The sequence below is a fragment of the Sciurus carolinensis genome, chromosome 2, assembly GCF_902686445.1.
Source record: "Sciurus carolinensis chromosome 2, mSciCar1.2, whole genome shotgun sequence".
NCBI classification, from domain to species: Eukaryota; Metazoa; Chordata; class Mammalia; order Rodentia; family Sciuridae; genus Sciurus; species Sciurus carolinensis.
The window spans coordinates 112,272,836-112,285,972 of record NC_062214.1 but is presented as its reverse complement, the minus strand read 5'-3'; the positions used below and the strand labels follow the sequence as shown (position 1 = coordinate 112,285,972).

At 38.8% G+C, this 13,137-nt stretch overlaps 2 protein-coding genes across 4 annotated transcripts in view; one reads left to right on the top strand and one right to left on the bottom strand.

Moving 5' to 3' along the window:
* The window catches only part of Eif2ak4 (eukaryotic translation initiation factor 2 alpha kinase 4), a 110,216-nt gene extending 101,142 nt beyond the window's left edge, over positions 1 to 9,074 (top strand). For 2 of the 3 annotated variants that reach the window (XM_047539122.1, XM_047539121.1), the window contains exons 33-39: positions 90 to 202; positions 3,535 to 3,593; positions 4,765 to 4,862; positions 6,082 to 6,150; positions 6,672 to 6,716; positions 8,185 to 8,303; positions 8,847 to 9,074. In XM_047539122.1, coding sequence (XP_047395078.1) covers positions 90 to 202; positions 3,535 to 3,593; positions 4,765 to 4,862; positions 6,082 to 6,150; positions 6,672 to 6,716; positions 8,185 to 8,303; positions 8,847 to 8,904 — 561 coding nt within the window. In that variant the 3' untranslated portion in view covers positions 8,905 to 9,074. The remainder of the gene's footprint in view (positions 1 to 89; positions 203 to 3,534; positions 3,594 to 4,764; positions 4,863 to 6,081; positions 6,151 to 6,671; positions 6,717 to 8,184; positions 8,304 to 8,846) is intronic. The other variant, XR_007107016.1, reaches the window with a different exon arrangement.
* A 521-nt stretch (positions 9,075 to 9,595) lies between these two features.
* Srp14 (signal recognition particle 14) lies at positions 9,596 to 12,936 on the bottom strand. The gene is made up of 5 exons (XM_047539123.1): positions 12,844 to 12,936; positions 12,618 to 12,690; positions 12,009 to 12,121; positions 10,687 to 10,719; positions 9,596 to 9,980 (listed from the first exon to the last, which is right to left on the bottom strand). The coding sequence occupies exons 1-5, from the start codon at positions 12,865 to 12,867 to the stop codon at positions 9,891 to 9,893; spliced, it is 333 nt and encodes a 110-aa protein (XP_047395079.1). The 5' UTR covers positions 12,868 to 12,936; the 3' UTR covers positions 9,596 to 9,890.
* Between the last annotated feature and the right edge of the window lie 201 nt (positions 12,937 to 13,137).

Here is a 13,137-nt window from a genome sequence, read left to right as displayed (position 1 = left end):
TGACTTAAACTGTTTATTTAATAGTCTTTCTATGAGCCACCCTTTGGCTTCAAAACCTCCAAATGATGAATCCGTCTCATTCTTTTTAGGTTAAGTCTTTTGAGAAGGAAAGGCAAACAGAGAAGCGTGTGCTGGAGTTCGATCTTATAGATCATGTTGTGCAGAAACTGAGGACTAAAGTCAATGATGAAAAGAATACCAGGTAACTTAGTAAACAAAAGCCCAGAAGCCTGTCTGCAATTACCTACATAGAACCTAGGTAAATTTATTTTAAAAGTTAATTTGATCCTTTAGGGAAATATAGATAGGCCAGGATTACTTTAAATGAACCATTCTGTTGCTTCTAAACAATTCAGTTAGCAATTTAATTACAACCCTTGTTTATGGTCATATCTTGCTTTCAGCATTTGATTATCAGAACTGTTTTAGTCTGTTTTGTTTTATAAAGCACCTGAGGCTGGGTACTTTTTAAAGAAAGAAGGTTTGTTTAGCTCATGGTTTGGGAAGCTGAAAATCCCAAGACTGAGCAATCTATTCATTGAGTCTCTGATTAGGGCCCCCTTGACTGTGTCACAACATAGGAGAGATGTGGAAAAGGGAAATAGTCACAAGCAGAAGAAGACAAGCATGTGAGGTAGCCTTACTTTATCACATCCCACTCTGAGAACCAGCTTACTCTGTAAGACCAATATTAGTCTCTTTGGAGACTGTGCCTCAATGACCTAATTATTTTCCACTAGTCACCACTTCTTAAAGCTTCCATCACCTCTCAGTGTTGCCACATTGGGGACCAAGCTTCCAGCACATGAACCTCTAGGACACAAACTATATTCAAATCATAGCAATGATATTTCCAAGAATTATTTTTCTTATCATTTTAAAAGGCCTAAGAAGCCAAAATCTGTCTGCCATTTTCTTATTTAGTCTTTTAATCAGGGAATTTCAGTCATATTTTATCCATGTTATTTGAAAGATATAATATGTTCTGGGAAAAAATGTCATATCCTCATGACGAGAAAGAAATTGGCTCAGCCATCTGGATACAAAATTGGCAAAGTAAGATTAAAAACATTAAAACTACAATTTTTTTAAAAAATTGACTAGGAAATTCAGAAATTTATAGTAAAATTTTTTCCATCAGGGCATGAATAAAGATGTCTATTGACATTTTGGAAAGGTAGAATTCTAGGGATAAAAGTCAGTGGTTGCCAGAGAGCAAGAGAGGTGGAGGGCCACATAAGGAAATATTTAGGATGATGGAACTGTTCATAAAGCACTGTGATGGTTGCATTTTTTGTAAACTCATCAAATCATACACCACCAAAACAACAAAATAGGAAAAAAAAGATATCTATCAAGACATCCTTTATAATAGCAGTTCAAACTTCTTGCTCTCAGAACCTCTTTATATGCTTAAAAATTATTTGAGAATCACAAAGAACTTTTGTTTATGTGGATTTTATCTATCAACATTAAAATTTAAACGTTTAAAAATATTTATTCAGTTTTAAATAACAATAGTAACCCCATTTCATGCTAACCTAAGTAACATTTTTAATGAAAAATAGCTATTTTTAAAAACAAAACAAATTTAGTACAAAAAGTGGCATTATTTCTCTTCAGACAAATTTCTTTAAGACCTTGTTGTACATTCCTGTCATCTCTTTAAAGCTTTCTTGGAAGAGACCATTCTCAGATCTGCTTCTGCAGTCTGTTGTGTTACCACACATCATGTAGTCTGGAGAACTCCACTTCATGTTGTGGGAGGATGGGAACAAAAAGACAACTAACATCTTGGGATTATTGTGAAAATTGTTTTGACCTTGCAGAGCCCCTGAAAACACCTCAGGGACCTCCAAGGATCCCTGAACCCTACTTTGAGAATTTATCATTTATTATATCAAAATATGGGGTCTGGGGATATGGCACTTGCCTGACATGGGCAAGGCTCTGGGTTTGATCCCCAACCCAATAATAATAATATCAAAATATGCATTGGTAGAAGATTGTTTGAATTATGAAAATGCAACAAAATACTGTACAGCCTTTTTAAATGGTGATTTTTAAAGAATTTAATCTTTATTTTATTTGTTTTTATATGGTGCTGAGGATTGAACCAAGTGCCTTGCATGTGGTGCTGAGGATTGAACCCAGTGCCTTGCATATGCTAGGTAATAAATCTGGTTTATCGATTTAGAAGGATATCCACCCATAGGATGACTAATATAATCCAATTTTTATTTTAACCAAAATATGCAACCTATACATAGAAAAATGTCTGGGAGAATGTACCAGATATTTAACTGTTAGTGGGATTACAGCAAATCTTAATTTCTTTGTTAAGTTTCCCTAAATATTTATAACTCACATATATGCTGATAATCAGAAAATACAACACTCTAATTTTTTTCTTTCTTTTTCTTTACATCATTGATTCTCAGTCAGTAGCAATCTTGTCCCCAGGGAACATCTGGTAATGTTTGGAGACGTTTTTGGTTGTCACAATGGTGGTGGTATCTAATAGAAGCCAGGGATACTGCTAAAACATCCTACAGTACACAAGACTGGCCTCCCACCTCCAACAAAAATTTACTGGCCCAAAATGTCAATAGTGCCAAGACTGAGAAATCCTGGCTTATAGGAAGAAACTTCCTTGCTCTGTTCTTTCTCCTGTAGCCCCACCTCTTCCCATATGCACCAGGCTTTGATAAATTCACTGGCTTTTCTGAGGCAATGTAATATTCTTGAAGTCACCAGGTATTAGAATTATGATCCAAACCGAAGACAGACTTTTAAAAGCAAAGCAAAAGCAGAAAGTAACTAACTAGTGGGGGTGTAGCTTGGTGGTAGAGAATGTACTTAGCATGCTCAAGGCCCTGGATTCAATCCCCAATACAAAAAAAAAAAAGAGCCAACTTCATAATAGTAATGACAGGTGACTACTATTAAGACATTTAAAAAATTGGAACATTTCAAAACCCTTTTTCCCTGCAAACAATTATTTCCCTGTTTTCCCAAGATAAAGTGCTATTGTGTCTCACAAAGGCTATAAGTTAATTCACAGCATTTGAAAGAACATCCATTTACAGGTTTTGAAAGAATATCCTTATTTACCAAATGTTCTCCTGTGGGTGGTCACCAAGGCTTCTGTCATATGAAGACAGGGCATGCTGTTGCTAATGTTTCCTTGTATTATGAGGGGAGCAGAAAGAACACCCATTATGTTTCATTGAAATGAGCTGCTTGTATGGAACCAGGATTTCCAGCTGAATAAATCAGAATGTTTTCTTTAGACATTTATTAACTTGAAATGACATCCTTTATAATTTTTTTTTACTTACTCTTGACCAAAAGCATAACTAAGTGCAATTTTTTGTTGTTTTTATTTTTCTTCCCACTAATAACCAATAGGAATGTGTTTTTATATTCAGTAGAAAAAAGTGGCTCACCCTAAGTGTAGCTCACTGTGAGTTATCTGTGTTGCTTCTGTCTTATTGACTGTTTTCCTAATTGTTTTTGTTTGCTTGTTTTTAGAGAAGCTTCCGATAATCTTGCAGTGCAAAATCTGAAGGGGTCATTTTCTAATGCTTCAGGTATAATTACTAATTACAGTTGAATATAATATTGCTTGTATGTATGTTTGCTCAAAGCACTTATGACTGTGGCTAACTCTGTGACACTGGAAATGTCTTTTTAAAGTAACATGTATACAACAAATTGTACCACATGGAATTCATACCTATGCTTTGGCCACATTCTAGAAAAAGATAAAAATGGTATTTAGGTGATTCTTCTGATCTGCTGTATCTTTGTCTCACTGCCTTATTTTTACAAGTTGTTTAATCTTCCTTAGACTGAGTTTATTGTATAGATTAAATGTGGATCATTTTCCTGAAAATTTTCCTTATCAGAGGATTGGAGAAAGGTATTTTGAAATTCCTTGGAGATAAGTCATTTATGTACATTTTTGGTTTCCATGAAATCAAAGAGAGTTATGGCTTTAGTCTCATCACCTCTAACAACCTTTCTGGTTAAGCCCATGAGAAGGCATATTGGCTTTTAACAGAATTGGGTCTTTCCTTTTATTTCTGTTAGGAGTGACTTTGTGTCACCACCACATTTCAATACTTTGAGGAATTTTTTTTTTTTTTTTTTTGGCCGTGCTAGGGATTGAACCCAGGGCCTTGTGTTTGCAAGGCAAACACTCTACCAACTGAGCTATATCCCCAGCCCTACTTCGATGAATTTAAAGAGGTATTGGGCTGGGTGTGTTGGTGCATATCTATTATCCCAGCTACTCAGGAGACAGGACAGAAGGATTGCAAGTTTGAGGCCATCCTCAGCAACTTAGCAAGACCCTGTCTCAAAATAAAAATAGCTGGAGATGTAGCTTGGTGGCAGAGTGCTTGCCTAGCATGTGTGAGGCCCTGGGTTCAATACCCAGCACCACAAAAAAATAAAAGTAAAAAAGAAGTAATAGTAGTACAAGAGTTTTATTTTCTGAGGTTCATGAAGTTTTGGTGACTCATGTTGTCTCCTGTGCCTTGGCATCTTTCTACCCAAGAAGAGAGGCATCAAACTGGGGTGCTGTAGTTCTGGGCTCCTCCCAGGTCAAGTGTAGCTAGTTGCACAGATAGAAAACAAAGCCCAGACAGGCTCTAGCCCTTAGAATCACAAGAGAGCTGCTAATAAATGCACATAATTTCTGTGGTGTTTTAGAAACTGGGTAGATTGTGCCATAAATTCTGAAACTCTCTGTCTCAGGTTTGTTCGAAATTCATGGAGCAACAGTTGTTCCCATTGTGAGTGTGATAGCCCCTGAGAAGCTGTCAGCCAGCACAAGGAGGCGGTATGAAACTCAGGTACACCTGGTCAAAGTTTCTTTGGCTTTCTAATGTGAGCAGCAGAGAAGAAAGCAAGCAGGAAAGCAAAATAAGAAACATGAAATTTCTTGAAAGTATCTTTCTACCCACTTCTCTGATCTGATAGCTTCTGAAGATTTCACCAACACAAAGCATCTCTGGTGCCAGAATTCAGCCCCATCTGTCCTCGAGAGAGGTGTTAATGTACACTGAGAGAAGCAGCTATTGTCAGAATGATCACATCTAAACAAAACTTTCTAATCTGCCTCTCGTGGCAGCTAGTTTTTATTCTAAGGAACAAAGCAGTAGGAGTCAATCATAAGACTTAAAGCAGGTTTCTCATTCCTTACATGGTTTTGGTGTGTGCTGTATGTCTGATGCTCTGCTGATGGCTATGTAAAATATAAGACACTACCAGGTCCCATTCATCAAAGAGCTTATAACCTTGGAAGCAAACATATGCACAATATAGTTAGCGAACAATAGAAGAAAATAACTAATAAAATGCCAAGCTAAATATTTGGAATATGAGTGTTAGAATGTGCCGTGGACATATGGAAAATGGTGTTAGGAGAGCATGCATTATATAGAAATGAAATTAAGGACTGAATGTGTAGCCCAGTGGGAGAGCATTTGCCTAGCATGCATGAAGCCCTAGGTTTGATCACCAGCACCACAAAAAAAAAAAAAGAAAGAAATTAAGACTGAAATAGAAAAAACCAGATGCCTCATTTTTGAGAATTTTTTTGCTTATGTATGGGTGGACACCCATTTTTCCCTGTGTTCCATGTTTTATTGCTGTTACTCTTCCCTCTCCCCTTTGGCTTAATCCTAAAATCTCTCCGCCTCCACGTGTACTATTATTTCATTATACTGAGTCTTTATTTGGCATCATTTTTTAATTAAAAAGAAATAAGCCGGGCTGGGGATATAGCTCAGTTGGTAGAGTGCTTGCCTTGCAAGCACAAGGCCCTGGGTTCAATCCCTAGCACCGCAAAAAAAAAAAAAGAAAAAAAAGAAATAAGCCACAGGGACTATTAAAGCAATCAAGGGAAGTTATAAAATTTATTTTCCATTTTTTCTGAGGTAGAGTAAAAGCAAATCTTTACACACTGGAAACTTTTATAGGCCTTGGTTTGTCACCTTGTGATGTTTTTCTGGAATAGGAATTAAGATGGCTTTGTTTAACACATTCTGAATTCCATTTTCTTCTTACTAGGTACAAACCCGACTTCAGACTACTCTTGCCAATTTACATCAGAAAAGCAGTGAAATTGAAATTTTGGCTGTAAGTCACTTTCTTGAATATTTTGAAGATGGTTTCTGTCTGTAACGTCAGAGTGTGACATCAGAGTTCAGGGCTTTTTGGCTCAGTGTTGCAAGTATCTGGATGTAGACCTTGTTGTTACTGATGTGAACACATCTAAACCTGTAAAGCACTGGGGAGAAAACTGAAGGTTTGTTTTTGTCTCTCCTGTCTTCCTCTGAAAGATGGAGGAAGGGAGGGAATGAAAACTAGAATCAGTTTTCTGTTTCAGGGCTTTGCTTTACTAAGCCTACATCAAACAGTGTCACCAAAGCACCTATGCACCAAACCTATGCACCAAAGTGTGGTGCACTGCTTGTTACTTGACCGGTGCTGAGATCTTATCACTGCACAGATCATCAAGTCTGCTGTATAAAGTACAGTGGCATTTCACACTCTGCCAGCCCTGTTCATCTTGTCTATCCAGAGTGACACTAAAGTCCCAAGTCAATATGTGCTGCCTAGAGTTCTCATAGATGATGTTCATTTCTGTGAATTAACAGGTGGATCTACCCAAAGAAACAATCTTACAGTTTTTATCATTAGAGGTAAGCAATATGAACTCTTCTGTACTGTGTTAATTTACCAAAAGAAAATTAAAATCAGCATTACATTTTCGTAGTATCAGAAAATACTGGCAACACCAGGAATTTAGTAACATTGGCCTTTTTTTTTTGGAGGGGGCATGGTGTTGGGAATTGAACTAGAGCACTCAACTACTGAGCATGTGGCCTATTTTTGTATTTTATTTAGACAGGGTCTCACACTAAGTTGCTTAGTGCCTCGCTTTTGCTGAGGCTGGCTTTGAACTCAAGATCTCCTGTCTCAGCCTCCCAAGCTGCTGTGATTACAGGTGTGAGCCACTGTGCCCAGCTAACATTGGCCCTTTTATGTGTTTTATGTATTCCTAAATCAAGGTCACCCACCTAATATGTAGCTCAGCCAGGATTTAGATGTAGGCAAACTAGCAGAATCATGTTCTTTCTCTTGTGGTACTAGGGATTGAACCCAGGGGTGCTTAACCACTGAGCCACATCCCCAGCCCGTTTTTGTATTATATTTAGAAATAGGGTCTCACTGAGTTGCTTAGGGTCTCACTAAGTTACTAAGGCTAGCTTTGAATTTGCGATCCTCCAGCTTCAACCTCCCAAGCCACTAGGATTACAGGCATGCACCACCACACCTGGCAGAATCTATGTTGATTCTTGACCATTGTACGTGCTGTCTCTCAAATCCCAGCTAGGGAAGGTCATTTGCAGACTAGAACTATTCAGAAGATTCTTTTGTAAAAATTAAAATCAATTTAGATCCTTTTTTGTTTTTTTTGTAGGTACGTACCTTTATTATCAGATAGCCTAAATAAGAACTTTAAAATTTTTGAGTAGTTACTAGTGAGAATACTTAATGAAAGCTAAAAGTGATTTTTGCAACATATCAAAGAATACTTTGTCTACCCAGTGTTTAGTCACAGATTAAATTAAAAATGAATTTTTCAGGGGGGCTGGGGAGATAGCTCAGCCGGTAGAGTGCTTGCCTTGCAAGCACAAGATCCTGGGTTCGATCCCCAGCACCCAAAAAACAAAAAATGAATTTTTCCCCAAAACTATTATTTATTACATTTTCTGTTGCTCTTACAAATAAAATATATACTACACATACACCTATGGCAATTTACTGATTTATGATCCAGTCAAATGGAGACACATCAAAGAAAATATCTCCATTTTACACAAAGTAAACAGTAGGCAGAATTAATTGATCTAAGTCATAGCACACTGGGACAGGACATTAGCACATCACGACTGTGGCATCTAGAGTCTACTTAGATACATAAAGTTTTAAAGAAGATTGATGCTTGAAAGGAAGAACCCCAGCAGTCTCCCAGCTGGCTCTATACTACATTCTTAGAATGAATTCTTCTGGTGTACTTGAAGAGAACAGTGGCATTTCAGTACTGACCGAGAAGCCAAGTAATAAACCCTCTGCCCTGTTATGTCTTATCTATTTTTTCCCCAGTGGGATGCTGATGAACAGGCATTTAACACAACTGTGAAGCAGCTGCTGTCACGCCTGCCAAAGCAAAGATACCTCAAATTAGTCTGTGACGAAATTTATAACATCAAAGTTGAAAAAAAGTAAGTTATCATTTTGGCCTAGCAGGTTTTATTCACATGGTTAAAATTCAGGGAGAACTTTTAGAATGACATATTTTATTCTTGTTGAGCTTTGAGGGTTGAAGAGACAAGCTATTAGGACTGCCCATGGCAACCCATGAATCTTACCCAGACTCTAAATTATAGTCATGATCTTGTCAATAATAAAACACAGCAGAGCTGGGAGTAGGTATCCCAGTTATCATTTTGTTCATCCAAATAACTTCTTTAATGAAGTTTAAATAAAAGAAAGTATGACTGCTTTATATCCGTATGTCAGAATGTCACTTATTCATGTTAACATTCCATTTAAAGGGAAACAAGGAAGGCAGTGAGGTAAATGGTGATCTCCTTATGTAGGGCCTTTTACTACTGTCACAGCTTCTGTAAAACTTACATAATTTTTAGTGACTAGGCTTCCATCTTGTTTTTAATTAAAGCTAACTTTAAATTTCCTAAAAGTATTTAATATTATTCTTCACCCCCTAAACTGTCATTATAATCTGCTTTTCCCTTCTTTTGCAGGGTATCTGTGCTGTTTCTATATAGCTACAGAGATGACTACTATAGAATCTTATTTTAACCCTGAAGAACTCATTGCATTGTTCAAACAGGGGCTTATACTGGATTAATGGAATGTTATACATTGTCATTTTAAATTCTAAGAAGCTGTCCTACTGAACTTTGTCAGTTTTTCATGTGTAATATATTCTAAATTTATCTTTTTGGATATAATAAATGCTTTCTCATATGTGCAGCTTTTTAATTGCAAATCTATTAACACTTAAGGTTTTATAGAACATAAGAAAGCAGCCTTGTTCTTCCCTTAATCCTAATGACTAAGCACATGAAAATGTCCTAACTAAAAGGTATAAAGACACCAAAAGTCATTACCTTTTTTTATTCTTGATGATTTTGTAATGTTTATCCTAATGTGGTTAAGCAAATTTTCATTTGGCTATGAGAACTCTTCCAAACTTGCTTAAGAAATTATGATGATAAAAGTATACAACCTGGTAGAATGTTTATGAGATAACACAACTTCTATAAAATTGTCAGTTTTCAATTAGAATAATCTAGAAAGTAGGGCTAAAATATTCAGTAATCACATCATTCCAGAATTAGTTACTGCCAAACTATCAAACTATTAAAATAAGGGGATGTAGCTCAGTAGTAGTAGAGTAGTTGCATAGCATGTGTGAGGCCCTGGATTCGATCCCCAGCAACCACCAAAAAAAAGCAGAGGGGTAAGAAAAGGAATACATAAGCGACAGTGCTGATAAACAGGTGTTTAATGATATGTTGCTCTTCACAGAGATGACTACAGAAACTTTTTTAAACTATAATTTAGGACTATATAACCATGCACCACAGATATGAAATAAACTAGTTTCTTACCACAACTACCTTACAAACACTGCAACCTTTCTTCTCTCCAAAATAATGCTAATATCGCATGAAACCAGTTATCAATGGGGGAGCCAGAAACCTAGATTTATGGAAAAAACTATAAACAAAAGGAAAAATAGTAGTTCAGTGGTTTGGTAAAAGCAGGGAATTCAGTGCCCTTCACTGCGCTGTTTTGCTCTTCTTACTCTTGCTCTTTTTGTCTCTCTTCTTCAGCCCATCCATGTTAGCTCTCAATAGGTTTGAATAAGCCTGAAAAACACACAGCATGACCTTTTTATCAGGAGGTACAAACTGGTGGAGAGTTGCCCTACTTCACAACAGACTCAGGGTAGCCAAAATCAGAAAGCCTTCCTAATAAAGACTATAGCACCATGGGACACTTATACTGGGAAATGGTATGTGTGTAAAACAGTCTCACATTATAGCAGCTTTTGCACAGGGAGTTGCATCTTTTTTACTTTCTTTTTAAGCAAAAAGAAGAAAAGGCAGGCAACTTCTTGTTCAACTGTACTATACACAGAGCATATCTAAAGTCTAAGACAACAAAATCTAGTTCAAAAACCAGAAAGGAAAGTAATATTTGTGTTGAAATTCCCAGCCTGACATCTTGTACTTGAAAAATACTAGTAAAACATTACAGGACAGCAATGAACCCAATATCAATCTCCCCCTGGCCCTGCCCAGTACTAAGGATGGAATCTAGGGTCTTGCACTTCTGAGGTGAGTGCTCTACCACTGAGGTACATCCCTGGCACTTTTTTTTCACTTTATTTTGAGGCAGGGTCTAGCTAAGTTGGTGTCAAACTTGAGATCCTCCTGCCTCAGCCTTCCAAGTAGTTGGGATTACAGGTATGTAACACCATGCCCAGCTCCCCAAATATCAATCATAACCCAGTGTTCACCATTATGCTGTCTTGCCCTGAGAAGGGGAACATGGGTAACACTAAGAACTCACCATCTGAAACTTATTCACTTCTTTGGAGCTCACCTGGAAAAACAGGAAAAAAGATGTCACCCCTATTTATCCAAACAGGTATCATCTGATCCACTCCAGATAGTAGTATCTCAAAAGACTAATGAAGACAACATCCTAAGTTCTTCCCAACTTCTGAAGTTGTACTAAAGGCTATTTTTCTACCCCACTTCCTCTGCCTCAGGAACAAGCAAAGTACCTCTGCCTTTTTCCACATCAGAACTGCACCAAGATGTGACAGGCAGAAGTGAGCTCCTATGGAAGATCTATTCCATCTCTGTTGAAATACCTTACACACATGGCCCTAAGTTTTCTCCCTGGTTTCTGAGGGATGTCAAATGACATCTCAGGATTAATTTCTAGTGCAACACACACAAAAACTACTCCCTCCTCATCCTCATTTATTCAGGCCAATATTAAGCACAACACAAGCTACTGCAAGAGAAATGCTATCTCTAGAGAAGAATCTCAGGTTTTCCTATTTCATGATATTCAATTTTATTTTTAAAGATCACATAAGCTTGCTTTACTATAAAGGTCTACTCAAGATAACTTGTAACGGGAGAATTATCAACTAATTCTTCTCTATGTTCTCATGAATATTCTATATTACTGTGATTAGAGGGTAGTCTGGATCTGCCCCAAGAGAATACTCACTCAGAATCCAGAGGGTCTTTTGCTTTGCCATACTTAACCTCCACCATGAAAAGAAAGACTAGAGCTCTTAACTAAATGTATACTCTCTTACACACCAAGTCTAACATATATGTTTGCTATGCTGACCACAAAGACAAAGGAATAATGCAGCTTAAGAAATAAAACAATCAGAGCTTAGGTTGTAGCTCAATGGAGTGGTTGCCTCATACACATGAGGCACTGGGTTCAATCCTCAGCACCACACAAAAAATAAAGTAAGGTATCCATCTACAATTAAAATATTTTTTAAAGTAAAACAATCATGATACCAAGAAATTACTTACTGAAGGCCCAGCACAGTAAGGAGATAAGGAAATAAGTATGCCAAGCACTCCTTCCAGCATTAACTATATGCTAACTGTTTCCACAAAAAGTTTAGTATAACAAGTGTTTGACCTCTACCGTCTTCATTTTAATTTTATTGAGATTTCTACTACTAAAGTGGTAAAGGAAAGTCCCCATCCGAAAATAGCTTGGGAGGTACATATTTGCTACCCTTTACCTAAAAAAAAGTAAAATAAAAAGCCTAGTTCAGATGTGAATCATCCTCAGTTAAGTTCTAGACTTTATTATAAACTCCAAAATGTACCATCAAGAATCCAGCTCACCACTGTGCTGATCTTCTTTTTCCCATCCGTTGCTCTCAACAGACATTTGTTGTCTGAGGGCTCAACGCCCTCCACAGAACCCTTCCTCGGTGCGGGTTTAGTTCGACCATCATCTGCACGAAAAATACATCCTAGTGAACACAGCCACATACGTTACTGACAGGTAGATCGAAGTTAAAATAGGAGAGAGGGGATCTAAACAGGTGACCTAATCCATTGTCACTGCTCCAGTTCTGTTTAACTACATATCCGCTACGGAAGTTTGGCCAACCCTTGGAGAAACTACCACTCCACAACAGAAACGCTGTAAGGTAAAGGAATATTAAACCTCACTAATCGTGGTTGGGTTTGGTATCCCTGACAAAACGAGGACCTCTGACATGCTTGGGGCCCACGGTAGACAAGACTGACCTCCACGACAAAACGCTGGGGGGAGGAGGGGGCACCAACCGCAATTCCCAATATCCGGGGCCCAAGTGCCTAGTGCAGGGTGAAGTTAGGGAGGGGACTCTGGTGGCTCCCAGACACTGGGAACCCAGGCCTGGCATCGCTCAGCTTCCAGGGTTCCCTCTCCCCGCTTCCTTCGTCCCTGCCGCGGCGGCTGCTTACACTTCTTCAAAGTGATGTACACGCTGCCCGACAACCGACACTTCTGGAAGAGCCTGGTCAGCTCCGTCAGGAACTGGAACGTAAGAAGCCCGACCCCGTTAGGCAGCCTCAAGTCCTCGCACCGCCGCGTCAAGTAAGTCCCCGTCCCTCCCGCAAGACAAGACAGAAGTCTCGAGCTAAACCCCGAACCTGCATCCGCCCCTGGGCCGGCTAGGCCTGGCTGTACCTGCTCGCTCTCCAGCAGCACCATCGCAGCGCTGCGGGACCCTCCCAGTCAGTCTAAGCCCAGAGCAGTTGGAGCCGGAAGTCTCCCTGCGTGGGGCGGGACTTCCGCAGTTAGGCTTCGAGTCTCTCTCACCAATCCTTGCCCGCGCCCCGCCTTCCCCGCGCCTGCGTCCGAGGACGCCCCCGCCCCTCCCGGGGAGATTGGACCTCCAGCGGCTGGGCTGTTCGGGCACTTCCGATCAGAAATCTTCCCACCTTTATCAGTATGAAGGAGTGAGAACCACGGAAAGATTTA

Coding starts and splice junctions, on each gene's coding strand:
- Srp14 (XM_047539123.1), bottom strand. CDS start 12,867: ATGGTGCTGCTGGAGAGCGAGCAG. Junction 12,122..12,617: donor GTACATCACTTTGAAGAAGT/GTAAGCAGCCGC, acceptor TTTTTCGTGCAG/ATGATGGTCGAACTAAACCC. Junction 9,981..10,686: donor AAGTGAATAAGTTTCAGATG/GTGAGTTCTTAG, acceptor TGTGTTTTTCAG/GCTTATTCAAACCTATTGAG.